Source organism: Bufo gargarizans, chromosome 3 (assembly GCF_014858855.1).
Source record: "Bufo gargarizans isolate SCDJY-AF-19 chromosome 3, ASM1485885v1, whole genome shotgun sequence".
NCBI classification, from domain to species: Eukaryota; Metazoa; Chordata; class Amphibia; order Anura; family Bufonidae; genus Bufo; species Bufo gargarizans.
Genome location: NC_058082.1, coordinates 383404271 through 383425431, shown reverse-complemented (window position 1 = coordinate 383425431; position 21161 = coordinate 383404271). Strand labels below are relative to the sequence as shown.

The 21161-nt window shown below is 46.9% G+C and overlaps 1 protein-coding gene across 1 annotated transcript in view; it reads left to right on the top strand.

Moving 5' to 3' along the window:
- Window positions 1–21161, top strand: part of TAF11 (TATA-box binding protein associated factor 11) — a 120393-nt gene that overhangs the window by 42287 nt on the left and 56945 nt on the right. Inside the window, exon 2 of the mRNA XM_044285683.1 lies at window positions 531–580. Within this exon, the coding sequence (XP_044141618.1) occupies window positions 531–580 (50 nt within the window). The remainder of the gene's footprint in view (window positions 1–530; window positions 581–21161) is intronic.

The following is a 21161-nucleotide window of genomic DNA, read 5'->3' as shown; positions in this document are numbered from 1 at the left end:
TGCATTAATTCTACGTGGCATTGATTCAACAAGGTGCTGATAGCATTCTTTAGAAATGTTGGCCCATATTGATAGGATAGCATCTGGCAGTTGATGGAGATTTGAAGGATGCTTATCCAGGGCACGAAGCTCCCGTTCCACCACATCCCAAAGATGCTCTATTGGGTTGAGATCTGGTGACTGAGGGGGCCATTTTAGTACAGTGAACTCATTGTCATGTTCAAGAAACCAATTTGAAAAGATTCGAGCTTTGTGACATGGTGCATTATCCTGCTAGAAGTAGCCATCAGAGGATGGGTACATGGTGGTCATGAAGGGATGGACATGGTCAGAAACAATGCTCAGGTAGCCTGTGGCATTTAAAACGATGGCCAATTGGCACTAAGGGGCCTAAAGTGTGCCCAGAAAACATCCCCCACACCATTACACCACCAGCCTGCACAGTGGTAACAAGGCATGATTGATACATGTTCTCATTCTGTTTACGCCAAATTCAGACTCTACCATTTGAATGTCTCAACAGAAATCGAGACTCATCAGACCAGGCAACATTTTTCCAGTCTTCAACAGTGCAATTTTGGTGAGCTCGTGCAAATTGTAGCCTCTTTTTCCTATTTGTAGTGGAGATGAGTGGTACCCGGTGGGGTCTTCTGCTGTTGTAGCCCTTCTGCCTCAATGTTGTGCATGTTGCGCCTTCACAAATGCGTTGCTGCATACCTCGGTTGTAACGAGTGGTTATTTCAGTCAACATTGCTCTTCTATCAGCTTGAATCAGTCGGCCCATTCTCCTCTGACCTCTAGCATCAACAAGGCATTTTCGCCCACAGGACTGCCGCATACTGGATGTTTTTCCCTTTTCACACCATTCTTTGTAAACCCTAGAAATGGTTGTGCGTGAAAATCCCAGTAACTGAGCAGATTGTGAAATACTCAGACCGGCCTGTCTGGCACCAACAACCATGCCACGCTCAAAATTGCTTAAATCACCTTTCTTTCCCATTCTGACATTCAGTTTGGAGTTCAGGAGATTGTCTTGACCAGGACCACAACCCTACATGCATTGAAGCAACTGCCATGTGATTGGATGACTAGATAATCGCATTAATGAGAAATAGAACAGGTGTTCCTAATAATTCTTTAGGTCAGTGTATATCATGCTTATAACGCCATGGTTCTGACTAGTTTCCTGCACTTTATCAGCAGAAATATTTATTGCTGTCCACAAATAATGGACTTTCTACAGAATGGAAAGTGAGAAATAGATCTGCTGATTAAAAGTTGTAGCATACAAGAGGCTTATAGCTGTGCTGTGTAACAGGATGTGGGAGCGGGGCAGCAGAGCTTGTGCTGGTGCATGTGAAATCAACAGGAATGCCCACACTGTCAGAGGAGAGATGGAAATTGTGAGTAAAACACATAGAAGAGCATTTCTGAGTGCATGTGAAGCAAACCTGATACCAGTAAACAAACAAGTGTCTTGCGTTAACAGCCACCATCTTGAAAGAGCCTCATTGGAGGCAATACATTTTAAGCATGGAGCTAGTGGTCAGGAATTAATATAAATTATATAGATCAGGGATCAGCAACCTTCGGCACTCCAGCTGTGGTGAAACTACAACTCCCAGCATGCACAGCTCCTTGGCTGTTCTCAGGACTCCCAGAGAAGTGAATGGAGCATGCTGGGAGTCGTAGTTTGACAACAGCTGGAGTGCCGGAGGTTGCTGATCCCTGATATAGATCAACAAACGAGGTTTGTCCAAAGCAGGACGAATCTGTTCACTCATCACTAAAGGGATCAAAAAGTTGTGTTTTTTTTTTTTTTTTTTTTTTTTTTTTTAACATTTTTATAACATCATTAGGGATGAGCGTACCCGGGCCGCACTGTTTGGTACTGAACATTATGGTGTCTGGGTATCCGAACCCAAAAACAGACATTGTTGCGAATGTTCGTGTTCGGAGTTTAAATAAAGCTTGTTGAAAGGCTGTATCAATAGGCGTTTAAAGGGAACCTGTCACCGGGATTTTGTGTTAGCGCTGAGGACATGGGTTGCTAGATGGCCGCTAGCACATCCGCTATACCCAGTCCCCATAGCTCTGTGTGCTTTTATTGTGTAATAAAACCGATTTGATACATATGCAAATTAGCCTGATATGAGTCCTGTCCCTGACTCATCTCAGGGACAGGACTCATCTCAGGCTAATTTGCATATGTATTAAATCGGTTTTTTTACACAATAAAAGCACACAGAGCTATGGGGACTGGGTATTGCGGATGTGCTAGCTGCCATCTAGCGACCCATGTCCTCAGCTCTATACCCAAAATCCAGATGACAGGTTCCCTTTAAGCTATGGGCTTTTGGAAGCCGTCACAGTCATTCTTAGAATTGGCATGGCTGTGATTTGCTGGCGCACCATGTGACACTGCATGCATAAATTCCGGATCATGTGATGCGCTGCCATTCTGCTCTGACTAGTGTAGGGACAAGAAGCTGCAGCACAGTGTTTTTGTTTTTTTATTGAGTAAGTATTTTTGGTCGGTGCAATACTACTCCTTTTTCATCCGTCTAAGGCCTCATGCACACGACAGTATTTTTTCACGGTCCGCAAAAACGGGGTCCGTGGGTCTGTGATCCGTGACCGTTTTTTCGTCCGTGGGTCTTCCTTGATTTTTGGTGTCCTTCTGGCCGTGCAGAGCCAAACGGACGAGAGGTGCTGTTGTCACTAAAGTGCAGGAAACGCAGGATGGTCACATGGACATGGCAGCAGAGAACATGGGCATGTGATGAATTGGGTTCGTGGACCAATATGACCGCAATTCTTGCTTTTTTGTTAGGCCCTTGTTGAGGAGAAGGCCCAGAAAAGTTTTAAATTCGGAAACTTGGACGTGTTTCCACCGGAAAGACTCTGCATAAAAGCTACCCGGGTTGGCGGCTGTAAGTTGAGTGGCATACCGATTTGTTTATGCCACGACTAAGTCCAAGAGCTCCGCAGTGAAGAACAGCTAAAAAAAAACCCAGTGCCGATCCGATCAGAGCTGTCTCAACCCGAACTCCAGACTGGGCGGTGAAAGGGGGAACTACTGGTGCGGCTGAAGTTGGGGGCTGCCAATCAGGGTTTCCCAGCACCTCAGGGACTCTAGGGGCTCTACGGGCCTGTCTGTGCGGTGGCTGCGACGGGGGTACTAATGCACGTGCCACTGTACCAGCTTCAACTGCCCTTCTGGTGCTCGCCACTTCACCATGTTGTACGGCAGTGCTGGTACTAGGTCCAGGATGGGCTGCGCTGCTGGTGTATGCCTCACCACGTAATCCGACAGCACCAGCCCCACTCTGCTGCCCTTCAAGCGGATCCTGCGCTACCTGTGGTCTAGCAACACGGGGCCGGGTATGCCTGGTGGTATCGGGGACCTCAACCTCCTCGTCCGAACTTTAGGTCAGACTGCCGCTGCTTTCTACAGGTTCGTATTCTGACCCGCTCGATTCGTCAGATGAGGGTTCCCATTCCTCATCCGACTGGGTCAGAAGCCTGTAGGCCTCTTCAGAAGAATACCCCTCACTTGCCATTTCGTCAAATAAATTTAGGGTGTATTCCCTAAGACTGCCCAAGAAAAAAAGCAAGCCTGTCTTACAAATGAGAGGCTAGCGAAGTACCGGAAAGCTGCTGCGATTGATAAAAAAAATCAGGCCTAAACCGATCGGGCAAACACTGCGTTTTGGGTGGAGGGCGAACTAAGGGGACACTAATACTATTATAAATCTGACTGTGATCAGTTCTGATCACTTACAGATACTATAAAAGTACCAATGCTGATTAGCGATATGCTAATCAGTGAGTGCGGTGGGCTGGGTGCTAACCGACGCTAACTACCTAACAAAGGGGCCTAAACTATCCTAAAACCTAACAGTCAATACTATTGAGGAAAAAAAAAAAAGTGACAGTTTACACTGATCCCTTTTTTTCCCCTTTCACTAGTGATTGACTTGGGTGATCAAGGGGTTAATTGTGGTGATGGGGGGTTATCTGGGGCTAAATGGGTGGTGTTTGTGTACTCACTGTGATGTGTGCTCCTCTGCTGGGACCAACCGACGAAAAGGACCAGCAGAGGAGCACAGAAACAGTAACAGGGCTGCCGCCAGGACGCAATCCTGCGTGCGGCTGTCCTGAGGTGGTTAAATATCTACAGGAGACGGAAAGAAAGGACTCAAACGTTTTTGTCCAGTTTGGAGAAGGCAGTAGGGGGGGGGCGGGGCAAAAGGACATTAAAGGGAACCTGTCACCGGGATTTTGTGTATAGAGCTGAGGGCATGGGTTGCTAGATGGCTGCTAGCACATCTGCAATACCCAGTCCCCATAGCTCTGTGTGCTTTTATTGTGTAAAAAACCCGATTTGATACACATGCAAATTAACCTGAGAGGAGTCCTGTACGTGAGATGAGTCAGTGACAGGACTCATCTCGGGTTAATTTGCATAAGGGCATGCGCTACGGTAGACCAAATTTGCCAAGCAGCAACTTGGTCTAACTATGGCACTTTTTGTAGACACTACAGGTTGGACTTACCGACCAGTCGTAAATTGACCTTTGGTTTGAAGGTTCTTTAACCCTTACATGACCAAAGGTCATTGATGCCCCAGTGTCCAGGTCAAAATTCACAAATCTGACATTGGTCACTTTATGTGGTAATAAATAGCTTTGGAACCTTTGTAAGGTGACAAAAATGGCTGGCTTATTTTTTTTACACCTTTTTAATTTTTTATGGTATTTATTAGACGGTGTTGATGATGTGATATATTTATAGAGATGGTCGTTACGGACGCGGTGACACCTAATGTGTGTTTTTGTTTTTTTTTTATAGGAAAAGGCAATTAATTTTTTACATTTTTATTCATTTATTTTTACTTTTTATTATTTTCACTTTTTTTTTTTTTTTATCAGTTCCCTCTTGGATCTTGAAGATCCAGTGGGGCTGATGGTTGTACTATACTTTGCAATGCTCTTGCATTGCAAAGTATAATACAATCAGATGCCCTGTAGTTGGCAGTACCGGACGCCTATGCCATGGCAACCGGACGCCTTTGCAAAGTGTCCGGTTGCCATGGCAACCATCGGGCGCTGCCATCGCCCTCCCTCTATTAACCCCATGGATGCCGCTACTGCGGCATCTATGGGGTTACAGCAGTGTCAGCATAGAGCTGATACATGGATGGGGGGGGGCGGGGACCGATGGCAGAGGCAGGGCTCACGATGGTGGTGGTGGGGGGTTGGAGGCACACAAGAAGGGGGGCACAGATCGGGGGCTTCAGGACACATTACCTGATTTCAGGCTCTGATCTGCAGAGCGCAGATCAGAGCCTGAAACCGGCATTTCAGCACTGCCGCGATCTGATTGGTTAGTTTATGCAGACTAACCAATCGGATCGATTGCCGGCAAAGGACCACTCTGATTGGTCCCTTGCTGGCATTACTAGACTGTATGCTGTCCGTGACAGCAGCAGGACACGGGCAGAAGCTTTAATCCAAGCGCTTTGCAGCGCTTGGATTAAAGAACTGCAATGACGTATATACACGTGATAGCTGCACATGCCCTGTGCAGCTATCACGTATATATACGGATTGCAGTCATGAAGGGGTTAACCTGTGGGCCCTCCCTAATTGGTTAATTTGGTAATTTTCCCATGTGCTGTCATGGGGGACGTCCTGGAAATCAGTAATTACTTATCAGTCTTACTGGTAATTGTTTTTCCATGAGTCCAACATGACAGCACTCCCTATTACCCACCCATATTATTAGATTTTGCAGTATGAAGTAAACATTGTAAGATGTGGCAAAGAAAAAATAAATCTAATTGGCATCTATCCGGTATAGTAAAAACACTGGTGAATGGGGGTGGGGGGGACCTCTTTATCTTGTCTCACTTCCCGTCCCTACAGAAATGCGGACGGACATCCTCACATGTGCTGTCATGTTGGACTCCGGGAAATACAATTACCAGTAAGACTACTTACTGAATTATTATTTTTTATAATAGCATCGTATTTTTATCCGTGTATTGTACTAGGAGATTTTATCAGTTCGTTAATTGTGTCGGTTACACAAAGCATTTTTTTTTATTTTTTATAATGCTGCATTTTCATCCGTCTTACTTTAACAGCAGAGTAAGGCCTCATGCAAACGACAGTTTATTTTCATGGTCCGCAAAAACGGGGTCCGTGATCCGTGACCGTTTTTTCGTCCGTGGGTCTTCCTTGATTTTTGGAGGATCCACGGACATGAAACAAAAGTCATTTTGGTGTCCGCCTGGCCGTGCGGAGCCAAACGGATCCGTCCTGAATTACAATGCAAGTCAATGGGGACGGATCCTTTTGACGTCGACACAATATGGTGCCATTTCAAACGGATCAGTCCCCATTGACTTTCAATGTAAAGTCTGGAGTTCTTTTATACCATCGGATTGGAGTTTTCTCCAATCCGATGGTATATTTTAACTTGAAGCGTCCCCATTACCATGGGAACGCCTCTATTTTAGAATATACTGTCGGATATGAGCTACATCGTGAAACTCAGATCCGACAGTATATTCTAACACAGAGGCGTTCCCATGGTGATGGGGAGCCTTCAGGTTAGAATACACTACAAACTGTGTAAAAGACTGCCCCCTGCTGCCTGGCAGCACCCGATCTCTTACAGAGGGCCGTGATCAGCACAATTAACTCCTCAGGTGCCGCACCTGAAGGGGTTAATTGTACTATCATATCCCCCTGTAAGAGATCAGGGCTGCCAGGCAGCAGGGGGCAGCCCCCCCCCCCCTCCCCAGTTTGAATATCATTGGTGGCCAGTGCGGCCCCCCCCCTCTATTGTAATAAATCGTTGGTGGCACAGTGTGCGCCCCCCATCGGGCCCCCCCCTTCCTCCCTCTATTGTTATAAATCGTTGGTGGCACAGTGTGCGCCCCCCCCATCGGCCCCCCTCCCTCTATAGCAGTAACAACATTGGTGGCAGTGTGCGGCCTCCCATCTCCCCCCGCCCCCCCCCCCCCCCCCCCCCCCCCCCATCCCTGATCATTGGTGGCAGCGTAGTTCCGATCGGAGTCTCAGTTTAATTGCTGGGGCTCCGATCGGTAACCATGGCAACCAGGAAGCTACTGCAGCCCTGGTTGCCATGGTTACTTAGCAATAGTACAATAGTAGAAGATTCATACTTACCTGCTTGCTCCTGCGATGTCTGTGACCGGCCGGGAGCTCCTCCTACTGGTAAGTGACAGTTCTTTAGCAATGCGCCGCACAGACCTGTTACTTACCAGTAGGTGGAGCTCCCGGCCGGACACGAGCATCGCAGCAGCAAGCAGGTAACTATGAATCTTCTACTATTGTACTATTGCTAAGTAACCATGGCAACCAGGACTGCAGTAGCGTCCTGGTTGCCATGGTTACCGATCGAAGCCCCAGCGATTAAACTGGGACTCCGATCGGAACTCCGCTGCCACCAATGATCGGGGGGGAGATGGGAGGCCGCACACTGGCCACCAATGTTGTTACTGCTATAGAGGGAGGGGGGCCGATGGGGGGCGCACACTGTGCCACCAACGATTTATTACAATAGAGGGAGGAAGGGGGGGCCCGATGGGGGGCGCACACTGTGCCACCAACGATTTATTACAATAGAGGGAGGATGGGGGGCGCACACTGTGCCACCAACGATATTCAAACTGGGGAGGGGGGGGGGGTCTGCCCCCTGCTGCCTGGCAGCCATGATCTCTTACAGGGGGATATGATAGTACAATTAACCCCTTCTTCAGGTGCCGCACCTGAAGGGGTTAATTGTGCCATCATATACCCCTGTAAGAGATCGGGTGCTGCCAGGCAGCAGGGGGCAGTCTTGTACAAAGTTTGGAGTGTATTCTAACTAGAAGCGTCCCCGTCACCATGGGAACACTTCTGTGTTAGAACATACTGTCGGATATGAGTTTTCACGAAGTGAAAACTTAGATCTGAAAAAGCTTTTATGCAGACGGATCTTCGGATCCGTCTGTATGAAAGCAACCTACGACCACGGATCACTGACACGGATGCCAATCTTGTGTGCCTCCGTGTTCTTTTACGGACCCATTGACTTGAATGGGTCCGTGAACCGTTGTCCGTCCAAAAAATAGGACAGGTCCTATTTTTTTGACGGACAGGATACACGGATCATGGCCTCGGCAACAAAATGGTGCATTTTCAGATTTTTCCACGGACCCATTGAAAGTCAATGGGTCTGCGAAAAAAAAAACGGAAAACGGCAAAACGGCCACGGATGCACACAACGGTCGTGTGCATGAGGCCTAAGGGTCCATTCACATGTCAGTATTTTTACCTTTCCAGATAAACGTTCCTGTTTTTTGCGGATCCGAAAATCTGGATGACATGAGGATGCTTTTAGCATGTCTTCCAGATTTTCGACGGATCCATTGACTAGAATAGGATGACGGAACGCAAAATCGGACAAATAGTGGGAACCCACGGAACGGAACGGAATCACGGAATCGGAGAGCACCATGAGTGCTGTCCGATTATTTGCTGATTCCATTGAAAATGAATGGATCCGCATAACGTTCCGTTTTTAATCGGAACGGATGCGGAACACCAAAACGGACGTGTGAATGGACCCTGAATCAGTCTGTTCATTGTGTCTGTGATATTAGGTAATTTTTTTTCAGGTTTCGAGTGACGGATAAGGTCCGGATGTGTTCAGAGTGCGTTCAGTGAAACTCGCACTATTTTGCAAGCAGGTTCAGTCAGTTTTGTCTGCGATTGCGTTTAGTTGTTCAGTTTTATCCGCGCGGGTGCAATGCGTTTTGATGCGTTTTTCACGCACGGGATAAAAAACTGAAGGTTTACAAACAACATCTCTTAGCAACCATCTGTGAAAAATGCATTGCACCCGCACTTGCTTCCGGATGCAATGCATTTTTCACGCAGCCCCATTCACTTCTATTGGGCCAGGGCTGCGTGAAAAACGCAGAATATAGAACATGCTGCGATTTTCACACAATGCAGAACTGATGCGTGAAAAACGACGCTCTTGTACACAGACCCATTGAAATGAATGGGTCAGGATTCAGTGCGGGTGCAATGCGTTCATGTCACGCATTGCACCCGCGCGGAAATCACTCTAGTGTGAAAGGGACCTTAGGGTACTTTCACACTTGCGGCAGGACGGATCCGGCAGGCTGGTCTCCCTGTCTGATCCGTCCTTCCGCTGTTTCGCCGGACCGCCTCTCCGTCCCCATTGACTATAATGGTGACGGGGGCTGAGCTCTGGCGCAGCACAGCGAAAGCCGCACGACTAAAAAGTCCTTCATGTCCGACTTTTTAGTCCAGTGGCTTTCGCTGTGCACCACCGTGCTGCGCCAGAGCTCAGCCCCCGTCTCCATTATAGTCAATGGGGACGGAGCGGCGATACGGCGAAACAGCGGAAGGACGGATCAGTCAAGGAGACCAGCCTGCCGGATCCGTCCTGCCGCAAGTGTGAAAGTACCCTTAATCAGTCTTAACAGACTGATGTCGGTGACACCAAGCAATTTTTTTTTTTAATAGGTTTTGTTTTTCTTGTCTTAAAATTTGAAAACAAACATAAGACAAGTAAAGTAATTGACATTCAACTGCAGGGTTACATATCAATTGCATATCAATTAGGATAAATACATCTCCTCCAATTTCGGCCCATAACTAGGGTTGAGTGAACCCCAAACTGTGAAGTTTGGGTTCGTACCAAACTTTAGGATATTTGGATCCCAGACCCGAACATTTCAGTAAAAGTTTGGGTTTGGTGTTCTGCGATTTTTCTGCGCTTTCTGAAAGGCCGCAGAGCAGCCAGTCAACAAGCGTTTAACTCTGTGCCCTTAGAAGCCATCACAGCCATGCCTACTAATGGCATGCCTTGCCCTTAGAAGCCATCACAGCCATGCCTACTAATGGCATGCCTGTGATTGGCCAGTGCAGCATGTGACCCAGGCTCTATATAAGCTTGAATCACGTAGCGCTGCACGTCACTCTGCTGTGCTTAGTGTAGGGAGAGGATGCTGCTGGTGATTTCAGGGAGAGAATAGGAGAGAATCTTTGGTTCAGAACGTGAATCTAAGGCCCCTTTTACACGGGCGAGTTTTCCGTGCGGGTGCGATGCGTGCTGTGAACGTATTGCACCCGCACTGAATCCTGACCCATTAATTTCTATGGGGCTGTGCACATGAGCGTTGATTTTCACGCATCACTTGTGCATTGAGTGAAAATCGCAGCATGCTCTATATTGTGCGATTATTATTTTTTTTAATGCGACGCAGGCCCCATAGAAGTGAATGGGGTGCGTTAAAATCGCATAGCATCCGCAAGCAAGTGCAGATGCGGTGCGATTTTCACACATGGTTGCTAGGTGACAGTCTATTCACTGTATTATTTTCCCTTATAACATGGTTATAAGGGAAAATAATAGCATTCTGAATACAGAATGCATAGTATAATAGTGCTGGAGGGGTTAAAAAATAAATAAAAAATGTTAGCTCACCTTCTCCTCTTGATCGCGTAGTTCCCGGTCTCTTTACTTCTTGAATGATGAGCTGTGGGCTAAAGGACCTGTGGTGACGTCAGATCATATGCTCCAGTGACCGAAAAACAACAACTTTTATCCGTCTGTTAGTTAGGTGGGCTGCGGCGGCGGCCATTTTATGCACGTTCAGTGCACCAGCACTGCATCTGAGCTTTTGTGACATTGAAATCCATTGGAAAACTGCACTAATAATCTGGTTGTAAAAAATCACCCTTTTTTGGCAATATACAACATCTGGTGCATTTGCAGGAATAGTCTGTGCAATTTTAAGCTAGAAATACAGCCATAATTTTCAGGGTTTTTCAAAACACACTTTTTTTTGCCAAAATATACTATTTTACATCCCTAGCTGCATCTGGACGTGTGAAATGCAACCGTTTATATACAGCTCTCCTATTCTGTTAGTAAAAAAAAACAAATAACTTTTTGGGCGATATACAACATCTGGATTAGTCAGTGTGCAATTTAAAGGGTTTCTACCACCAGAAATACAGTTATGTAGCTGACTGACATTAGCGATGCGCTAATGTCAGCACTACATAACAGTATGTTTCTAAAATACGTCACAGTGAGGAAGCCGGCATCAGGAGAGCGGCCTTCACTCACTGCGCCGAAGACCGAAGTGAACGGCGCAGGCGCGGGATTTCGTCGACGATGCAGGGAACAGTGGCATCAATGAAGAGGAGCTGGGCGGGCACAACACTGAACCTGGGCGGGATAAAGCATGAGTGGACAGAGCCTCTAGGTGCTGATTTTACGCCCACATAGCACCTAGATGCTCATTAGCATATAATAAAAGTGCTTTTTTCTTTACAAAAACGGCTGCAGGGACTAATGTTAGAAACATACCGTTATGTAGCGCACTTCGCTCAATGAGGCTGAACCGAAAAGTCCGCACGGGCGCATCAGGCACAGGCCTGTGCGCACGCGCGGGATCTTGGAAAAGGAGGGGGGAGTGAGGAAGAGCCGGAGGCGTATCTCATGATTTTCAGGCGGCGCTGACGAGAGCAGAGGAGGAGCTGGGCACCAACGGTGGCGGGCGGCATCTTCAGGCCATGAGAAACGCCCTGGGCACCTTAACAATATGACTGACAGGTTAGATAAAACGTTTTTTTAGCAAAGCGAGCCAGCAGATTTAGCTTATAACAACACCATAGTAATCACAAGGGCTCCATGGACAGAACAATATTTTTAAAAGTGGGGGTTAGAAACTGGTGACAGTCTCTTTAAGCTAGAAATTCCTCCATAATTTTCATGAATTTTAGAAACGCACTTTTTTTTTTTTTTTTTTTATACAAAATCCACTATTTTACAGATCTGCAAGTGTGAAATTCACGTTTAATATATACAGCTTTTATATTCTGCTAGCAAGAAAACACCCTTTTTTGGCAATATGCAACATCTGGATTAGTCAGTGTGCAATTTAAGCTAGTAATACAGCCCTAATTTTCAGGGTTTTTAAAAACACACATTTTTTTGCCAAAATACACCATTTTACAGCCCTGGCAGCATCAGCACGTGTGAAATTCCAGGGTTATATACTGCCGTCAAACAAACACCCGTTTGGACAAAAAAAAGTTTATTTGGCAGCCTTTGCTGCAGATGTCATTGTGAGATACACCCTTTATATACAGGGGTTCTAATCCGGTATTTGAAATGCAGCCATTTTGGGCAAACAATTTTAATTGAGGCCTAGTCCTGATCAGGGCGTGTGAGATACACCCTTTTTTGGGCAAAATACACAATATTTCCGCCCTTGCAGCATCAGCACGTGTGAAATTCCAGGTTTATATATTGCTGTCATATTCAGTTATTAAACAAACACCCGTTTGGTCATAAACATTTTTTATTTGGCAGCCCTTGCTGCAGATGTCATTGTGAGATCCACTCTTTATATACAGGGGTTATATTCAGTTAATTGAAATACAGCATTTTGGGCATGAATCTTTAATTGCGGCCTAGTGTGGGCCAGGGCGTGCGAGATACACCCTTTATATTCAGGGGGTTATATTCAGGTAGTTGAAATATAGCCATTTTGGGCAAACAAATTTAATTGAGACCTAGTCTGCTTCAGGGCGTGTGAGATGCACCCTGTACATACTGTCATTCTATTAATTAAACACCCATTTAGGGCAAGATCCTAAATTCGAGAAATATGAGGAGAGTGTCAAATAAGGGGCGTGGCCCAGGTCTTGGTGCTGCTGGTGGAGCTCCTGTTGCAGGGAGAGAGGACGTGGTCGATCTGTGCCAGCTACACACACAAGTGAAACCCCTTCCTCAGGTGCGAGTAGGCGACAGAACCTGCAGCGGTATTTGGTTAGGCCTAATGCGGCTCTACGAATGGTGAGGCCTGAACAAGTACAGGCGATAGTAGATTGGGTTGCTGACAGTGGCTGCAGTTCCTTCACATTGTCTCCCACCCAGTCTCCTGCTGAAAGATCAGAGTTGGCACCTGCAGCCCATGTCCATCAGTCTTTCACCTCACCCCCTTGCAAATCAGCCAAGCAGTCTGAGCCCCAAGTCATGCAGCAGTCTCTTCTGCTTTTTGATGACTCTGTTAGCAGGGTTTCCCAGGACCATCCACCTAGCCCTGCCCCAGAAGTGGAAGAGATTGAGTGCACCGATGCCCAATCACTTATGTTTCAAGAGGAGTACATGGGAGGACCATCGCAGCACGTCTCGGATGATGATGAAAAACAGGTGCCAACTGCTGGGGCTTTCAAAAGTGTGCAGACCAACAAGGAGGGCAGGAGTGTTGACTGGGTGGAAGATGATGTGGAGGAAGATGAGGTCCTCGACCCCACATGGAATCAAGGTCATGCGAGTGACCTATGTAGTTCGGAGGAAGACGTGGTGGTCGCTCAGAGCCACCAGCACAGCACAAGAGGGAGCTGGGTGCAAAAGTGGAGCGGCTGTCCTCTAGATAGTACGCCTGCTACTGCCCACCGCAGCAAGGGACCGAGCACACCAAAGCCAGCTCCAAGGAGTTGCGTGGCAGTTCTTCAGACAATGTGCTGACGACAAGACACGAGTTATTTGCACACTGTGCAATCAAAGCCTGAAGCGAGGCATAAACGTTCTCAACCTGAGCACAACCTGCATGACCAGGCATTTAAGGTCTAAGCATTAGCTGCAGTGGAGTAGACCCCACAAAAACTAAGAAAGGTCTGTGGCTCCTCCTGCTTCCTCTTCTGCTGCAGTCTCTGCCTCATCATCCACCTCTGGAGTGACAGTGCCACCTGCCACCACGCAAACAGAGGATCTGCCAGCAACACCACCACCTGGGTCACCAAGCATCTCCACAATGTCCCACGGAAACGTTAAGCTCTCCATCTCCCAAATACTGGAGAGGAATAGGAAGTACCCCCCTACCCACCCGTGATCCCTAGCCCTGAATGCCAGCATTTCTAAATTACTGGCTTTTGAAATGCTGTCATTCCGTCTGGTGGAGACTGATAGTTTTATAGGCCTTATGGTGGTGGCTGTCCCACAGTATGTCGTGCCCTGCCGCCACTACTTTTCCAGGCGAACCATCCGTTTCCTGGACAACCAAGTAGGGGACAAAATCAGGTGTGCACTGCGCAATGCAATCTGTGGCAAGGTGCACCTCACTACAGATACGTGGACCAGTAAGCACTGTCAGGAACGTTATATCTCCATAACAGCACACTGGGTATATGCAGTGGCGGCTGGGCCTGAGGCAGATAGCGGTTTGGCGCATGTCCTACCACCATTGAGGATTGCAGGGCACTTCAGTTTGCCTCCTGTTGCCTACTACTCCAGTTCCTCATCCTCTACCGGCTCCTCATACATTCAGCCTAACACCTTCACCACCAACTTCAGCACAGCCAGGGGTAAACGACAGCAGGCAGTTTTAAAACGTATCTGTTTGGGGGACAAAACCCACAACGTGCAGGAGCTGTGGACGGGCCTTGAACAGACCGATGAGTGGTTGGTGCTAGTGAGCCTCGAGCCCGGCCTGGTGGTGGTGCGATAATGGGCGAAATCTCGTAGCAGCTCTGGGACTAGCCGGTTTGACGCACATCCCTTGCCTGGCGAATTTGGTGGTTCAGAGATTCCTTAAAAATTACCCCGATATGTCAGTGCTGCCGCATAAAGTGCGGGCCCTCTGTGTGCGCTTTTGGTGTTCTCACCCTGCTGCTGCTCGCCTGTCAGCGCTGCAGCGTAATTTTGGCCTTCCAGCTCACCTTCTCATATGCGATTTGCCCACAAGGTGGAACTCCACCTTGCATATGCTGGTCAGACTGCAAGCAGCAGGCGATAGTGGAGTTTCAGCTGCAGCACACACGGGTGAGTCACTCGGCAGGACAGCACCACTTCACCACCAATGACTGGGCCTCTTGAAACCTGTGTTCCTTGTTGCGCTGTTTCGAGTACTCCACCAACATGGCAATTGCCGATAACGCCATTCTTGGCGTAACTATCCCACTTCTATGCTTCCTTGAAAAGACGCTGCTGGCAATGATGGAAGAGGATGTGGCACAGGAGGAGGAGGAGAGATCATTTCGTAGGGTTTCCGGCCAGTCATTCAGAAGTGGCTCAGAGGGTGGGTTCCTGCACCCACAAACGCCAGGTACATAATTGTCCAGCCAGGACACAGTTCTGGAGGATGAGGAGAAGATGGAGGAAGAGGAACTATGTTCACAGCAGGGTGGCACCCAGACCAGCTTATGGCCATCACTGATGCGTGGCTGGGGGGATACAGAGGACACCGAGGATACATCTCCCACAGAGGACAGCTTTTTGTTGCATCTGGGCAGCCTGACACACATGAACGATTACATGCTGCAGTGTCTCCGCAACGACCGCTGAGTTGCCCACATTCTAACTTGTGCTGATTACTGGGTGGCCACGCTGTTGGATCCCTGTTACAAGGACAACGTACCGTCCTTAATTCCCTCACTGGAGCGTAATCGTAAGATGCACGAGTACCAGTGCACGCTGGTAGACGCACCTCTGGTGACATTTGACAGCGGGGGCACAGTGGAAGCACAAGGCGAAAGCAGCGGACGAGATCTCCAATGCAGCTGGGGCCCCGCCAGCACCTCGGAAGACAGGGTTAGCTTGGCCGAAATGTGAAAAAGCTTTGTCGGCACGCCACAACAACCAGCACCACTAGCTGATATGGAAAGTCTTGGCAGGAGGCAGCATTTCACCAACATGGTGGAGCCGTATGTGTGCACACGCCTACACGTACTGAATGACAGGGATAAGCCCCTGTAACTTCTGGGTCTCCAAATTGGACACATGGCCTTTGCTTGCTCTTTACGCCTTGGAGGTGCTGGCCTGCCCTACAGCCAATGTATTATCTGAACGTGTGTTTAGCACTGCAGGGGGCGTCATCACAGACAAGTGCAGCAGTCTGTGCACAGCCAAATGTGGACAAGCTCACATTCATTCAAATAAACCAGGCATGGATCCCACAGGACTTGTCCGTACCTTGTGCAGCCTTAACCAGTCTTTGTTATACTGCAGCGCAAATGCTCATTCTTGTATTTTGGATATTTCACACTCTTTTGGAGTGTACCCTAACTTAAAAAATAAATAAAATGAAAACCAAAAACCCAGTGTTGGCTACCTCATCCTCGTCCACCGCCTCTTCCACCTACACAGTGATGCCCACCACCTCCTCAAACTCCTACTCCATATGGAACTCCACCTTATAAAAATTTTGTATTTGTACTCATTTTATTTTAGGTAATTTGACCACTTTTGTCAGTTACATTTTCTGGTGAAATTCACAAATTTTTGGGTGTGATGTACCACTGCTATACAGAGTAGACATTAGGGCTGCAGTAAACGAATATTTTTGTAATCGAGTATTCTATTGATTATATTTCTCGATTCATCGAGTAATCTAATAAGAAAAAGCTACTTAAAATAACGTACGTAATTAGGTATGTATAAAGTTATTGGTTTGAAGGGGTTAATAACTTTATACATGCCTAATGCCAAGGTGCTTCCATTAACCCCTCCAAACCAATAACTTTATACATGCCCATTGGGTTTGGAGGGGTTAATGGAAGCACCTTGGCATTAGGCATGTATAAAGTTATTGGTCTGAAGAGGTTAATGAAAGCACCTTGGAGGTGCCTTCATTAACCCCTCTCTAAACCAATAACTTTATACATGCCAAGGTGGTGCTTGCAGCCTCCATTAACCACTCTCTCTCCATCTGCCTCCCCCCAGCCTCTGATCTGCTTGCCCCCGCCTCTGATCTGGGCCCCCCCCCCCCCAGCCTCTGATCTGGCCTCCCCCCCCCCCCCAGCCTCTGATCTGCCCCCAGCCTCTGATCTCCCTCCCCCCCTCCCCCCAGCTTCTGATCTGCCTCCCCCCCTCCCCCCAGCCTCTGATCTGCATCCCCCCCTCCCCCCAGCTTCTGATCTGCCTCCCCCCAGCCTCTGATCTGCCTCCCCTCCCTTCCCCCAGCCTCTGATCTGCCTCCCCCAGCCTCTGATATGCCCCCTCTGGTAACGCAACCCCCCCCCCCCCCTCCCTCCCCAGTATTAATCATTGGTGGCAGTGGCCACAGGGTCCCCCCCCCCATCATTGGTGGCAGTGTCAGTTCCGATCGGAGCCCCAGCAGTGTAATGCTGGGGCTCCAATCGGTTACCATGGGAGCCAGGACGCTGCTTAAGTCCTGGCTGCCATGGTATGTTAGTAGTGAGCAGAGAGCAGCGCATTATACTCACGTGCGCTGTGGCCGCCGGTCGCTCCTTCTCATAGGTCTGTGCGGCGCATTGCTAATGCTGTAAGCATTAGCAATCCGCCGCACAGACAGAAGAAGGAGCGACCGGCGGCCACAGCGCACGTGAGTATAATGCGCTGCTCTCTGCTCACTACTAACATACCATGGCAGCCAGGAACAGACACTGCCACCAATGATGGGGGGGAGGAGGGGGACCCTGTGGGATATGGCCGGCACATTCATTGGTGGTGCAGTGGCCACAGTCCCTCCCCTCCCCTCCTCTCTTCCCCTCCTCCTCCTACTTGGTCTTCAGCGGCAGCCGCGCACAGTGGGGAGGGAGAGACTCCCTCTCCCTCCTCCTCCCTCAGCTGTGCCGGCCGCTCAGTCCTTCCTCTCTGGCTCCGGAGGACACGGAAGCGGTGAGTGAGACGCTTAATTTCACTCCAGGGAAACTGCATCGATGAATTTTTTGACTCGATTTAATCGAGTTATTCGAATAATCGTTTCAGCCCTAGTAGACATTTAAAAAAAATATATAAAATTTGTCTTTGGTTTTTGGGTGTAATATACCCCTCCTCTACCTAGTTGACAGCTTAATAAATTTCAATAATTTTTCTTGTACATTTTTGGGTGTCGATAAACAATTTTTTTTCTGTCATAGACCCCTGCTCTACCAAGTGGACAGGTTAATACATTTCTGTAATTTTTCTGTTACGTTCTTGGGTTGACATTTTACAATTTTAGATGTGACTAAACCCCTGCTCTGCATAGGTGACGGGGAATAAAATTTCAGAAATTTTTCTTTAATTGATGCGCACCACCTCTTTTCATTCAATGCTTAAACTTTAACAAGTTGTCCCACATTTGCGCTTCAATAATTTGTCCCACATTTCCGCTTTACTCATTTGGCCTACATTTGCGCTTCAATAATGTGTCCCACATTTTGGCTTTACTCTTTTTTTTGGCCCACATTTGCACCACAAGAACTTTTTCCCATATTTCCGCTCTATCCCAATTTTTTTAAATAAATGTGATCTCCCTTAAATTTGGTCTCTTTTTTTTTTTTTTTTTTCTCACTCTCCCTTTCTGGCGTGGAACCCTGATTCGCCGATAACCGTGATCAACATGGTAGGCTCAGAAAAGAACATTGAATGTTCATAGAGAGGATATCTAAATGGATGGTGGATGTCACTGGGGCACCTCTACATAGTTGATAGGAACATAAATGTAAAAATATCGTCAATTACATTGTCAGGTGACATTTTTCAAATTTTGCCGGATAGAAACCCCTGCTCTGCATAGTTGCCAGGGAATACAATTTAAGAAATTCTTCATTAATTTGATGCGCGACACATCCTTTCATTCAATGCTTAAACTTTAAAAAGTTGTTTTACTTTGTCCCATATTTCTGCTCTATAATTTTAAATTACAAAAAAATAATCCTCCCTTGGATGTGGTCTCTTTTTCTCACGCTCCCTCTCCGGCCTGGAACCCTGATTCCCCGCCACCTGTGATCACCATGGTAAGCGCATAAAAGAACATCAAAAGTTGATGGAAGAGGAGGCTGCCTCCTCTTCCACTTACACAGCCACAGCCACTACCTTCTCAACCTCCTACTCCATATAGACCTAGTCCTCCTAGATCAAGATTATTTTTTTATTTTTACGTATTTTATATTATTTGAAGTCATTTCCCTATCCATATTGGTTTGCAGAGCACTTGCCATGCTCTTAACCACACGTTGATGCCATTTACAGCCCTCTAGCCCTTTCCACGATATTTTTACAGCCATTTTAGTGCTCAAAAGTTTGGGTCCCCATTGACTTCAATGGGGTTCGGGTCCCAAACTCTACTTTTATCTGAAGTTCGGCCGAACCCGTCGAACCCGAACATCCAGGTGTCCGCTAAACTCTACCCATAACCCTAATGATTCTGATTATGAAGACCAGTGGTCTGCGATTGTCTAACATTCACACAGCACACACACTCACAGGCATCTGGGTCAGTACTATAGATTACCCCCAACTTTAATTTGGCATTCAACCAGAGGCCCTAAATCATGTCAAAGTGATCCGGTGTACCCCTGGCAGCAAAGGTTAGTTTGTATCTAGGTAATGCTGCATTGATAAGCTGAACCCAGTGGGATAAGGAAGGACTTTTTGGGGGCTTCCAGTTTAGAAGAATGGATTTCCTGGCATAAAACAGTAAACGCCTATAGAGGATTCTATTGAGCTTCGTAGGAGTAATTTTATTAAGGAGGCCCAGTAGGCTAACTTCTGGAGATATAACTGCCGGGAGACCCAGTCTAGAATTTAGATAGACATGGACTAACGTCCAAAATTCTGCAATAACTAGACACTCCCAAATCATGTAGATCAACGTCCCTCTGCCCCCCACCACATGTGCCAGACAAACAGGGGTTAAATACACTCTTTGTATCCACTTAGCCTGAATCAGTTGATGTGTGCAAATCGCCAAGCCAGTTCTTTTTAGTGTTGCAAATCTAAAAATCACATTCCCATTTACTAAAAGCCTTGGCTATGGGTAAAGGTTGGTAGCATAATAACATCTCATAGAAAGAGGAAACCATTCTAGTAGGTTCAGTGCGTCTGGCAATCTTTTCCACTTCACCATACTCAAACTGCAGAGGACCAGCCCCGAATTGTGTTGCACATGCATGCCTTAATTGAAAAAAACTAAAAAAGGGATGAGCATTGTATGTTATATTTACTTTGCAGTGCAGAGAAGGTCTTAAAAATCTGTTCCTCATACAATTGGGTGTGATATTTTATGCCCCTTTTGATGCCAGAATTCAAAATCGGGTATAAAGAGTATTTCCGGGAGCTTAGGGTTTCTCTACTGGGGATAGGTCATCAATAAATATAACTTGGACAACCCCTTTAATTGTGTCAGTGACCACCTATACAAGTATCCTTTTATCTTAGAGAGCGGCGGAGGGTAATTAAGATTTATATAGGCAATGTGCAAAAAGACACACTTTACCATCGAGGCCTTCTGCAATTATGCTGATTAAAGATATTAAACAATATGGGTCCCAGAACAGATCCCTGAGGTCATATCACCACCTGGATGCCACAATTGTGGTATAAGGCAGGGCTGCATTTTCCCTCTTGCTAATTTTGACAGTAGTTGACCTAATGTATTCCCAAATTTGTGCAAAGTTGCCTCAAAAGCAGTGTGGTGAAGACTTTTTCTCTCTGCCACCCACTTTTCAAAGTTCTGCCGTGCTTCTGTCCACATAGCTTTATATGCATGTTTTTCTTAATATCTGACATGAATAAACCTTTCCTGTTTTTGGTCAATTAGGATTACCATTATTATTATTATTATTTGCCAAATGCCAGAACAATGAAAGAGAATGTTTTAAGGCATTTTGTTTTTTTTCTGCAATGTCAAAAGTTTGCATGCACTAAGATTACTATGCCTTTAAACATTTCTGGACTGCCCATATGATGATGTCATGTGTTTGGAAGCTTCTCTGTTAGGTTTGTTAGCAACATCTGAGTTAATTAAAGAGACACCTGTTGATGTATTTAAATGCACACCTGAAACACGGCTTCTTTGTGTAGCATCATGGGAAAGTCTAAAGAAATCAACCTTGGTTGCAATTTCAAGATACATGAAGTTGCCTTGTTCATCTGTACAAACAATTATACGCATGTACAAACAAGATGGGAATGTCCGGCCATCATACCGCTCAGGAAGGAGACTGGTTCTGTATCCCAGAGATGAACATGCTTTGGTCCAACATGTGTATATCAACTGAAGAACAAAAGCAAAAGACCTTGAGAAGATGATGGCAGAAGCTGGTAAATATAGTTCAATTTTAGTTTTGTCAGACCACAGGACA